Here is a 13,525-nt window from a genome sequence, read left to right as displayed (position 1 = left end):
ATTTATCACAGCACATATTTATATTATCAAGTCATACTTTTAGGTATATCTCCATGTTTGCATAGTGTCTGGTGAGACAAACTACTGGATAAACAGCACAACAACTCTTACCTGGTCTGGTGGCTTTGACCTGAGCTGCTGGATGGTGTCGGCGAGCTGCAATGGAGTGGCGACGTTAGCTCCAAGTTAGCATCGTCTTGTTCGACGGCAGATAACTCTGTAGACCACATGAAAAACAGCGCTTTAAACAGTGACTTGTCCACTACACATTATACAATATTTAGCCAACTGAAAGTTGGGCTGGTAGGTGAGCCCATGGCTAAGTAACTTGCTAACGTTACTTTAGCTAACCTGTTGATCAGTTAACATTAAGCCAAGCAGACATCACAAACAATAGCTGTGTCCCAATTTAGGGCCCGCATCCTCGCGGGCCCTACAGTAAATTGGGACACAGCTGCTATCTGCAGAAACTGGTAACACTAAACAACTGTATACAAGGCGAAAACATTCGAAAAGAAACTTACCAGGTTCTGTTTGTGGCAGCGTTACGCTGTCGTCCACCATCACCTCCAGCATTGCAGTGGCCGAGTTCAGGGCTCCGGTCACTTGGCACGCCGGTCTGTCGCCAAGGACCGAGTCGAGGACATCGAAATGTGGATTTCTCCTTGACCGCTCGTTGCCACTTCGGCCGAGGTCCCTTTTTTGGTCCCGGTAATCTTTTTTTTTTTACTTTTTGAGCTTGTTGTTAATCTGCTCGATGGTCCTCTCGTACCCCGCAGCAGCCATCTCTCGTTGTATTTGCAGAAATACTGGCTTGGTCCGTGAAGCTCCCTCAAGTTTCTTCTGCACCTCTGCTGATGACCACAACGCTAGGAGACAGCTGGTTTCCTCGAAGGACCACTGTTGTTTTGATGCATCCATGGCTTCTCTTCTCTCGCTGGTTTTTTAAAAATGGCGCTTCGCACGGTCTCGTTTATTGTTGTTGGTCTCAATAACCCTGCCCCCTTCCCCATGACATATTGGTTCTTTCTTCTAGTCCAGCAAAGAACTGGTGCCACTCTGGAACCGGTTTTTCTGGCCCAGAGCCAGTTCTTTTGTCTGTCGAAACAGGAAAACCGGTTCCAAATTTAGCACTGGCCCCGAACCAGCACTGGAACTGCTTTGGTGGAAAAGGGGTATGTCTGAGCCCCTTACAGACAGAAGCAGAGTTGTTGACTGAGAACTGGTGTTGTAGTTTCTCAGCATACAGCTGTTAAGCTTCCCTCAACGCCTTGCTAAACCTGTACTTTGACTCTTTAAGTCTTGTCCCCACTCCTGAATGCCTCTTCCTTCAGCCTCCTCAACTGTCTGAGTTTAGGACTAAACCAGGGTTTGTCATTGTTATATCTCACCGTAGTGTGTGATGGTATACAGCAATCCTCACAGAAGCTGATGTATGATGTCACAGCCTCTGTGTACTCATCCAGACTATTGGTGGCGGTCCTGAAAACATCCCAGTCAGTAGTGTCCAAACACACCTGAAGATCATCCACAGCATCACTGTTCCACTTCTTCGATGAACTCGCAACAGGTTTACAGAGCTTTAACTTCTGCCTGTATGAGGGAATCAGGTGGACGGTGGTGTGGTCAGAGTGGCCCAGTGCAGAGCGGGGGGCGGCGTGATAGGCATTGTTGACGGTTGTGTAACAGTGATCCAGGATATTCTTCTATCTGGTCGGACATTTTATAAACTCTTTGTATTTGGGGAGTTCATGGGTGAGGTTACCTTTGTTAAAGTCGCTAAGGACAATAACTAAGGAGTCTGGGTGAGTCCGCTCCACGCACAGTATCTGGTTGGCGAAAGACCAACACCGACCAGAATGAATGAAGCAAACTCACGGGGGGAGTAAAAAGGTTTGCAGTTGATGAAGAAAGATTCCGGATCAATAAAGCCGTGCTGCTGGATCACTGTCACATCATTACACCAGCCACTATTAGTGTAAAAACAGATACCTCCACATTTAGTTTTGCCGGAAAGTTCCGTGTCACGATCCGCTCTGAAGAGTTGGAAGCCTGCCAGCTGCAGCGCAGAGTCCAGAATCGATCCACACAGCCACGTCTCCGTGAAGCACAAAACTGCAGATGTAGAAAAGTCTCAGTTTTTCACTATCAGTAGCTGGAGTTCATCCAGTTTGTTGGCCAGCGAACTCACATTGGAGAGAAATATACTTGACAGCGGTGTGGGGTGTCCGCGTTGGTGGAGACGCACAAGCACACCAGCACGTGTCCCCCTCCTCTGGCGTTTCACTTCACGAGCAAAGTTGAGGGCACCTTCGGCCAAAAACCCAATAAATCCACCATGGGATAAAAATCAGCTGGAGTTGTTCCCCTGATGTTCATAAGCTCTTCTCTGGTGAAAGAGATTCGGGAACTGACGCAACAAACACCTAGGCAGTCTTCCATGGCGCCATCTTGATCACCTATCACAGTTTACAGAGCCACTTGATTCAACTTTGACTTATTAGACTAGATACACCCATCTTACTTTAGGCAGCCCCCATTCACACATACATATTGAAAATGCAACAGGTTGACATTAATTACAAATGAACATCGAAAAAACCCTGGTGCATCCCACTGTGACATAAAGATGTTGACGCAACATAGGAAACTTGAAAAAGATTCAGAAACACTGAAGTTTGGAAAAGAACTACACAGTTGTGCATTGGCATAGTGGCAGCATTAGAAAATAATATAGTCAAAGTTGATGTGGGTTTCCAGAGAGCAGATATTTCACAAGTTTAGGTTTGTGAGAGGTAAAAGGGAGCTCGCCACGCAGTCTGTATGTGTGAATGAAGCGTTATCACAGTGGAACAAGCACACAATTTTTTTAGGTGCCATGTGGTTTTACATTTCATTTAGTGGTTCAGATAATCTATCTTAAGTGTTAGCTTCTTGCCTGTACTTCATTGTAGCCATGATCATGATCTCAGACCTCAGCATTAACTTGAGTACAGTGGGCCTCATTCACTAATATGTGTATAGAAATGTTCTTACTCTGTACATAAAATAAGTGTGCACACAAAATTCATGACACGTGTACACTGGCTGATTGCACTGTAAATGAGGCCCGATGTTGTCATAACCAACAAAACAAACCAGAATAAGACCATCTAAATAACATATCTTTAGCCGCGTTTTGACCCAAAGTTCCTGGGACAGTTAGTTCCAGGGGCAACTTTTCAAGGAACTAAAAGATTCCTTCGGCCCATTGTTATCTGCATTTCCACAGGGTCTAAAGACCTGTGAAGATTACGCAAATTAGTCTGCTGACATGAAAAAGCAACATGAAGAGCAGAGGGTGGCTGGTGCTCATAGTGAACACACTCCACAGCCCATAGTTCAGTGTGCCCCCCTTTTTCATCTAAAAAAGATGGTGGGGGAAAAAAACCTTAGGTTTTGTCATTTATTGCTGCATAGGCTATCACTGCGCTGCAGGTTGGAGGCACTGCAGTGCTGTCTCTCTCTCAAGCCACTGCCGTGAGCTCTCTTTCTTTTTCTCCTCTTTAAAATGAGGCAGCACAGCCTACGTTTACTTATAATGTTATCAAACTAAAAGAAATCTCTTTTCTCTCCTCCTCCTAATATGGTCCTACATCGATAGTTTAGTACTTCTTTGTTTTATGAATTAGCAGTACATGAGTTGAAGCGGAGGCACTGTGTGTGATTGAACAATCATCAAACCCTGCCCTGCAAGTTCCTCTGCTTTCAGAAAGTACTACCCCCTGATCTGATCAGGGATTTTTTTTAGATTGTTTTTTGCTTTTTGCCTTTAATTGACAGGACATTAAGGTGTGGGTAAAGAGAGAGGGGATGACGTGCAGCAAAGGGCTGCAGGTTGGAATCGAACACTCTAGGAATCAAACCTGCAGCAGCTGCAGCAAGGACATTGCCTTTGTGCATGGGATGCCCACACTGCCAACTGAGCTACTGGGAGCACAGATCAGGGACTTTTTGAGGTGTAAAATAATATCCCAGATCTTTATTTAGACCCTGGTCCCTAGGGTCAAAAAGGGACTGATTTATTATCTGTCCTCATTGGCTGTATATTCCCATCAGTGCTGTCGACTGTAAAATTGTCTAATCCCAGATGTTTCTGCTGTTGTCTTCTGCAGTGATTGTGGTTCTGTTCACTGCGTTGAAACGCCAAAGAAAGCAGGAGCCTCTCATCATCTCCAAGGAGGATGTCAGGGACAACGTGGTGAGCTACAATGACGAGGGTGGAGGTGAGGAGGACACCCAGGCTTTTGACATTGGAGCACTGCGACACCCGGATGCTGCCGCAGCCTTAGAGGAGTCTGCCAAACAGAGGCGAGACATCATCCCCACTGACACCCTGCTGTACCCACCACACCGCCGACCTCCCACCGCTGCCTCTGGCTTTATCATGCCTCCAGTCAGCATGGCGTCAAGGGATAATGGGGATGTACGCGAGTTTATCAATCAGAGAGTGCTGGAGAATGACTGTAACCCCACAGCACCACCCTATGACTCGCTGGCCACCTATGCCTACGAGGGCACAGGTTCAGTGGCTGAGTCACTGAGCTCACTGGGCTCAGCGTCATCTGAGGCTGAGCAGGACTACCACTACCTGAGTGACTGGGGCCCCAGGTTCAGGAAACTGGCTGACCTGTACGGGGCTGAGGACAGTGACTTCTCCTAACAAACACAACACAAACACACATTTACTTCCATGTCACAGACAGGTTCAGAAAAGATTTTGACCAATGCAGGGGCAAGGACAGCGATGTCTAACCACCACAAACTCAATATTAGAGATTGTGGACATTATTGATGAGCTTTAAGAAAATCTGAGAACTTTTAAAAAATACAGATGATACAATCCACATGATGAACCAAAACATGTATTGTCAGATGTTAATTCCTTTTAATGGGATATTCAAGAATATCACCTGATCCTTGACCTGTCTTCACTGCACATAGATCCAAAAAAGGAGCTCACCAAGTCATTCTCAAAGGGAGACAAAAGTTCTTAAATATCTGATTTTGGGCATGGGAACTGATGGATATAGAAATGTAAATTAATCAGCACAACTGTGGAGCCTAAAAATCTTCAGTTCCATCAGTGGTAATCTCTTCAAAGACTCTTTTCAGTCAGTTTTGAATCAACATTAGGCTGTGTTTTATATTGAGGATTGGACTTAAAATACTTTCAGGCTTTGCTTTAATCTCTCCTGGGTTACCAAATCACCATTTTGCAGAGTGTTTCTTGTGGCTTTACAGTACATGTGCCATTCAAGGCAAGCCGAATGGAGGAAAGTGTTGGGAACCAATCAACAAAACCCCAGTGTAGTTTTTTCAGGAGACACACGTACCTCTGCAGATATGAATTGAAAACTGTGGAGAAGACAAGTTTTATTTTTCGTTTTGACCAAGTGCCCTTCTGCTGCCCTTCGAGCTGAACTGCAGATGCCTGTAGGCTGGCTGAGACTGGAGGGTGCTAATGACTCTTACATGATAGCATTTTGTCTTTTTTGCTGTCTTGTACAAAAGGACCATTCCAGAGGAACTGTTCTGAAGGATCCTCACTCAAAAATCGCCTTCTTCGGGACACAAAGTAAACAGAATACATCTTATTTGACTAAATGCACTGATTTCTTTATGTTTACGCAGGTTTTTTAAGATCTTTTTTTAGTTGTTTTTTTTTGTGCTGCACCTAAACAGAGGATAACTGTTCATGGCATAATTTCTAGATTTTTAGCTTCTTGATTAAGTGTGTATTGTGTCAGAAATGTGGTTGAACTGAGTCACATTGGAAGTATACTAAGTTCCATAAATCTTTAATTTCACTGCTGTTTTTTTTCTATAAAAGAACACAACTTCAGATTAGAGATGCACCGATCCAGCTTTTTCAGTTTCGAAACCGATCCCGATGCTGTAGCTTTGAGTATCAGCCGATACCCGAAACCGATCCGATACCATGGTTAACCTAAAAAGCTATATACCTTTACATGTAGAACAGAAACTAGAAGCATCAGGCATTGATGACTACACAGTTCTTTCCTAAGATGAAATGAAACAAGATGAAACAGATTTATGCAATGATGAACTATTTATTTTTAACAAATAATTATAACTGTGCAACAGTCCACACAGCAGATTCTCTCCTTCGCTCCATGATGTATGATGTAGCTCGCGTTGCAATAGATTAAAAGGGAAAGGATCGCCTCAGGTATAGGTTGCATTTTCCGATACCCGATCCATCTATTATGATGATATCGGGGGAATATTCGATCCAGATATCGGAATTGGTGCATCCCTACTTCAGATATCATACAGACAGTATATTGAACAATGCTAAATAAAGTGTTTTCATTAAGAATATGTTTAATATTGAAATGAAGGACATGGGCAAGCCCTGCCCTCACAGTAGAGCTGTCACTTTTTATTCAGGGGTTTAGTCTACTGTTTGAGTTACAGTGAACTTACCAAACTCTGAATTACCAATGCTCAAGTGCATCAAGCCATTTGTTAGGCAAAGATAGTGGTTTTGGTTAAGTCTAATAACTGCAATTATTAATATTTTTATAATAACAACAATGGATCAAATGATTGTAGAGTCATTCTCTGGAGGCTCGTCACGAAAATCAACCCTTCTCACAGTACATTCAGAGTGTTGTAGTGTCTTTGAGCCCATTGTTTTGGTTTACCTGCCCGCAATATTACTGCTTTGATTGAGTCTTACCGCTCTCATTAACCTCAGTTTCAGCAGCAGGGATCTGGTGAACATAGTGGAGCATGTAGCAGCTAAAGAGACAGATATTTTTCTCAGGAGAGTAAACAAGAGCTAAAAGGATAGATAATTATAGACATTCATCAGGTGGACACAAACATAACTCCAAACTAATGCTAATCATGCTCCACATCTGCTGGACGTAATTGCCTGTTTGCTAACACATTAGCCCTATCAAGAATGATGAGGCAACATGCCAGTGTTTTGTCAAATCAGCCATTCACCATTTGGGTAATTAGGCTTACTTGCGAAGAAGGGGGCCCCAGCCAAACCAGGTGGTGAGCAACCGAATTGGAAGGAGCTTTTGCATAACCTAGCAGGGGTCGAAAGACAAGCATAGACACCCTCCTCACCACATTTCAACACAGCTGACATACACCCAACCCTTTTCACCAGTCGTTCCAGCAAGTACAGACCCTTGAAACGGAGCCCGACGTGTCAGCCTGTTCAGTGCATCTGATGGGGGCTGTGTGATATATTTCAGTATGAAAACATGTTACACTGGCATAAATATCCCACAATGCAAAGCTGGACAACAGCGGACAGTGGCCAAGGCAGCTCTGTAACATTAATAAATGCCTCTCTTGCTAGGAATAACTCTGACCATGAGTCTTCTGCCCTGTGTGCCATTTAGAAAACACTATATGAAGTATTGTGGTAGCGGTACCATTACACATGGATGGCATGGATGGCAACAAAAATGCCTGTGACATAACATTATACAATGGGTTTGCATTTTCTAATGGCTGAGGTAAAGTTACTCCTACAGACGTGATAAAGAAAACAAAAATATAAGAGGTTCATAGAATAGAATAGAATAGAATAGAATAGAATAGAATAGAATAGAATAGAATAGAATATACTTTATTGTCCCCTAGGGGAAATTTGTCGTGGACTCGAGTGCATACACCAGCTGCCTTGCAGACAATAAATATACACAAAACAGCAAAGACACAGGAAATGGCAAACATACACACTCATAAGACACAAACCAGACAAAATGTGAAAAAACAGACAGAACACCAAGTTATTGCACTAAGTTATTGCACAATCCCCAGTTTTTCCCAGCCTTCAAGAGCTATTTAACAGTTTGATGGAATTAGGAATGAATGAGTGTTTGAAACAGTTCAGTTTGCATTTGGGAAGTCTGTACCTTCTGCCAGAAGGCAAGAGCTCATACTCAGGATGAAGGGTGTGAGACGGGTCTGCCAACACCCTCCGTGCCTGCCTGAGTACAGACTGCTCATAGATGGACTGGAGGGAGAGCTTTTCAGTCCTCCCCATCACCTTCATAGCAGTCTGTACCAGGCACTGCAGCTTGGATTTGGACTGTGAGGAGAGGTTGCCGAACCACGCCATCATCCTGATAACCTGATAACACTCTCCATCACTGCCTGATAGAATAAAAACATAACCTCAGCCTGCGCAGAAAATACAGCCTTTGCTGTAAACGAGAACATACATGATCCACATGGTCATTCCAGGGGAAAAGGTTCATGGTGCTTGCAGAGGCCAGTAGAGCTGAGGTTGGCACAAGTTATCATGTGTCTCCAACTAGCTAAGAGGCCAATGTAGTGCATGTGTGATTTCGGAGGCAGTGTATTTCTTAGCTGGGTGCAGTAACTTCACAGGGTCTCCCCTTGTTGCCTGGTGACCTCATGATGATGACAAGACTCCAAGTGGCCAATCAAGCAATACATGCAAATTTAACGCAAAACTGAGGTTTGATGCAGCTGCCTTATAGTCACTACATTTACATTGGACAATTATGTGGCGCTACGTGATAGCTCGACTAGGCCATTTAATGTGACTACTATCCTTGTCCCTTTTTATAAGCATGGGAGGGGAATCGATTTATTGACCAAAGTATGTCTGACTCCACTACCATCAGTGGTGATATGCGCCCTTTTGGCTTGTTGGTATTGGACCTTTTTCCAGTTGAGCTATTACATAACGGACCAAACAATTGACAAACAAGTTGAGGTTACCTTCAAACAGGTACCATGTTGGACAGCTTTACAGGTCTGTGCATTTGGTATGTGCTGCATGCTTTACTTTTTCTTCTCTTTTTCTGTTGAGCATTTAATGCTATTTGACTTCCAAGCCAAAGCCTGGGGCAGAAACTGTGGAGCATGCGCAGAGCGCCTACACCAGTTTGGGTCTGATTGACTATACAGTCAATGTCATGTAGGAGTAATTTGACTCAAAATCACATTACGTGACTTTGAGAAGTTCTATTTAGTACGATTTTAGTCAGACTAACACAATAAATCAATTTTCTCTAATGTCATATAAACATACTGAGTGACATTATCATGACAACAAATCCAAAGTCATATAGTAGCTTGTATCTCAAGAGACAGTGGAGACATCACGGATAAACAGAACGTCATTTTTTTGCATTGTACCACAAGCTTAGATTTTGGCTCTGTGGGTTGTATTCAAATAAATTTGAACACATTGTGTGTTAGGGCTGATTCATTTGAAGCTGACCTTTTGAAAAAGTGACAGCTCTACTTCACAGCTAGCATTGCAGCTTGAATGTTTTTCAGTGACTGATAACTTCATTTTCAGCTTTATATTACTTTATGCTCGTACCTGCTTTCTCCCATGTACTTTTAGAGTTGAGGATATGATCCAGATGTTTTTTGCCAAAAGGTGTCCTGGCACAAATTTCACTTGTTGCATTGTCATAGAAAAGAAAAGAAAAAACGCTTTCCTTCTTTACTGGATTGTTTGCTTAGTTTTATTCAGCCCACCTTCATGTCTCATTCAGAGACATAAAGTTTTGTTGTTAAATGTTGTAATTAACTGACACTGGGAGGCAGTTTATTCATCATTTACTTTGATGTCACAGTAAAACATCATAATCACAACAGTCAACCTCAGTGCTATGTTAAAAATAACATATTTCAAGTGAGGGACAAAACTATGAAGTCAGGATCATTTAGTGGTTCAGACTTTTTGTTATCCTGAACTGATATCAGGGGTCTGTATTGTGAGTTTTCATTCCGGCAGCAGTTTGTTCCTGTTGTGTTTTGTGACCGTGGTCTGCTCTGAAGGCTTTAAACAGAAATGTCCACATATTTTTCTTTATATTTTAATTCATTCTTTTTTGTACCAAATATTTATAGGACACACTGATGATATTCTTGGAAAGAAAAAAAATCTGTCCAGCTTCACTGTTTTTTAATGTCATTTTGGAGGTGTGAAACTCGCTGTGGGCAGTCTGCTGTCCGTATATGATGTATTATCAAGTTGTTTAATTTTTTTCAAAATAAAGTTTTACAGTGAGAGACATGTTGATTCTTTGTTACATCTGTCTCTTCTGCTAACCTTACTCATTAGAGGTGCCTGTAACAGAGAAATAACGCTCTGGCAAAAGTTCAGTCAGGGAGAAAATACTTTTCATACTCACAGGGGTGCAGATGGGATTTTTGAACTGGGGGGGACCAAGCTCTCAGCAAATGATTCCAACTCAATTAGTTATTTTGTGTAAATACATATATATATGTGTATATATATATGTACATATATATATATATATATATATATATATAGATATACATACTGAAGCTGCAATAAACATAAGAATCGTGAGTTTTCTGACTGAATGAACATTGGTAAACAAAGGCCTATAACGCTGTGATTATTTTTCTTTCTTCTCTGGCTTCACGTCCACAGGCACAGCTACCAGCTCCTCTTAGGACCCCTGTGCCTTATGGTGCGTTACATTTACATTGGAAGTCAGAACTCTCCGAAGCTCCGAACAACGTAACCTCCGAACTGAGCGCGACATGCAACATGTTGCTTGTAGATGCTAGATTTCAATGCTTTTCTGACTTCAAAACTCTGACTTACGAGTACAACTGAACGCACCATTAGTCGTAGCACAAACACCGGGCTATCAATGGATCAGCTGTGCATTGTTATTAACCGAGAATTACGTGGAGAATTGAACACTTTGCTTTCCCAACTCAGCAAGGATCTGCTCCAGCCTTTCCCCTTATTGAATCGGTGTAATGTGGATTGATCACTGACAAGACTACTGCCGCTGCCATTTCAACTTTGTGCTGCAATGCATTAGTTAGCCTAACTAACGGAACATTGATCCTCTTTTTTACCTATGTGTGGGGGGGGGCAGTGTGGGGGGGGGCAGATCGGGGTCACTATAAATCTGGGGGGGACATGTCCCCCCCGACCTCAGTGCCATCTGTGCGCATGCATGCTCAGGCTATAAATTTTTTTTCTCATCCTATTCAATCCTTGCACACATGCTCACTCTCTATCTCTAGCTTTCATTGTCTAGGTAGGCCAATTGAGTCATCAGCTGTTTCACAATCAACCAGTAGAACAGCGACACACCTCTTTTAGCCTATCATCTTACTGCTCCTCATTTTAAGTATGGTTCATTCTCTGCCGTAGCTCTTTCTTGCTGCTGTCACGCACATAGAGTTCTCAATTTCAAGTTAATTGGGGCGGGCTGAGTCGGGCTCGGACAGCGGAGAGAGAGAGAGCGAAAAAAAAAGTGTGTCTGTCAGAGAAGCACACTGTGTGAGGGTGCGACAGCAGCACTAACACATAATGCTGCTGTCCGTGGTTCTCACTTCTGAGCAGCCTGTTGAGGAAGAAAATATGCATGTCTGTTAAGATTATTCCAAATCCATTCATTATTCAATGTTATATTGTTGATATTTGAAGTTTATAGTTAATAAAGTGTTCGAGTTGAAGTTGAAGTATCGTCTGCTGTGTGTGTGTGTAAGGGGGATGATAATAGGGCTATAATAATTAAGCAAGAAGAATATGCGAATTATAAAAATAAAGAATGCTGAATTCCGTTCTGACGAAAAAAATAATAATATTAAAACAAGATATGCTGCTGTGAAGTGTGAGCGAAGTTCAGTCAGCCAGTCAGCGTTCAGGTGCAGGAAAAGTGTTGAGAGCGGCTCCGGCTCATTAAATGCAGCGGCGCAGCGCTACATGATGCGCAATGGTTGCTGTCCCCCATGCTGACGTTGAAGCCTGTCTGTCTGGTAATATAATTTTGGGACATGAATGATTGGTTGACTTTAAGTGATTAAAGATACTGTATTTGAGCCAGGGAAGACAGACTGCTGAGGGGCACAGGGGGAGCATCATTTTTTCCCCGTTCCATTTAAAAAAAACAACAACTCGGGTTCAGTCGGGCTCGGACCCAGTGATGTACATGATGATGTCGGGCCGGGCCGGTTTCGGGCTTCAAGTCCCTCGGGTCATTTCGGTTTCGGGTTGAATTTTTGGGCCCGTTGAGAACTCTACACGCACGTACTATTCATACTGAGTATGACTGAGTATGTAATGCGTTTCAGCTGCATAGTGTGTGGATTTTTTTGTCTGCGAGAAATGCCTGAATGTATACTAGATTTGCCAAAATTTTTAAGATGTGAACTTATTGGACATACTCTACTGTTTCTAAATGCATTGCAACTCTTTAGACTGTCCAATGACAGACTGTGAGGCAGAGAGTTACAATGATTGGATACAACTGGATAAAACAATTATGAATGATGGTGAGTGATGTTAAAGTACAGTTAAGAAGAAAAGTGCTGGAGCTCACATATATAATGTACTGTAGAAAACATTTAATACTAAAATATTTGATAATTCTAATTTACTTAAAAATTAAACTGGAAAATACTTGAGTGAAAAAGGCAATGTTGATTTACATTTGTGAGATACAATTTTCTTCCAGCGGTAGCTCGGACACGTAAGGTCATGATCAACTGAGTCATGTGATACCAGCCAGTTCTCATTCCCAGGTTGTCAGTTACCCTTTGCCGTCTCTATGAGTCGCACCGGGCCTTTGTGGCAATAATTGATGCATTTGAGTATCATAACCGATAAAGTCCTCAAAGGGTGGGAGTGACAGGTGGTGGATGGGAAAAACAAAACCAGTCTTTCACCCCTGAGACTGCTGTTCGTGTCCTGTGTGAAACCAATGCTGCTCTAATGTAACTTTATATAACTAAGGTCCATCCGTCAAGTCTTACTGTGCTGGCCTGGCTCATCTCCAATAAGCCTAATGGCATACTTGATTGTTGATTTACTACACAGTAAGCAGTACATACTGATTGAGTATGTAGTATGAGATTTCAAACACAGCTATTGTGTGTGTCCACTGCCTTCCTTCTGATATTCTGTTGCACTCTGATTGGATACTGACCTCCTGTCTCAGACTCATCTCCAGAGGATGCTTGAAAACTGTCAAAGTGAGACACTTTTCACAAAGTGACAGGTACAAGTTAAAATTCTGACTGCTGAAAGGATTTTGTTTCAGACCTCAAACAGTTGTCAGGGACGGGGAAATTGTAGGAAAATGTGTGTAGTCTGTCTCAAGTCCATTCTAAATATTTAATTTAGCAGAGCTTGTGGCTATAGTGTAGTCAGTATACATAGTAAACTTTGGAGCATGCTGTTGATGTACACTATGCTCAATACAATACTCACTGTTCTAAAATGACAACGTTTGCTGATAGGTCTAATGGAAGATATTTTGACACAGCAGGAAAACAACAGGTACAAATGATAAAATCCATGAAGGCTGATCTCCATTTAGCTGTTTCAGTCTCAGGCTCCTTGTATTGTGCAGGTTGGCTCACTGTCACACTGTCACACACACACACTTGAACAGAACAGAGCCATTACTACTGGTATTGGTCATCACTACTGTTATTAGTCACATTGCGTCAAAAT

General features: G+C 42.5%; 1 protein-coding gene across 1 annotated transcript in view; it reads left to right on the top strand.

Annotated features, from left to right (window-relative positions):
• The window catches only part of LOC126408965 (cadherin-6-like), a 331,509-nt gene extending 321,427 nt beyond the window's left edge, over positions 1 to 10,082 (top strand). The window contains exon 12 of the mRNA XM_050074787.1: positions 4,155 to 10,082. Coding sequence (XP_049930744.1) covers positions 4,155 to 4,702 — 548 coding nt within the window. The 3' untranslated portion in view covers positions 4,703 to 10,082. The remainder of the gene's footprint in view (positions 1 to 4,154) is intronic.
• Positions 10,083 to 13,525: the final 3,443 nt, after the last annotated feature.

The sequence above is a fragment of the Epinephelus moara genome, chromosome 21 (assembly GCF_006386435.1).
Source record: "Epinephelus moara isolate mb chromosome 21, YSFRI_EMoa_1.0, whole genome shotgun sequence".
In the NCBI taxonomy this organism is placed as follows: domain Eukaryota; kingdom Metazoa; phylum Chordata; class Actinopteri; order Perciformes; family Serranidae; genus Epinephelus; species Epinephelus moara.
The sequence above is the reverse complement of the archived record's forward strand: the minus strand, read 5'-3'. Positions and strand labels throughout refer to the sequence as shown.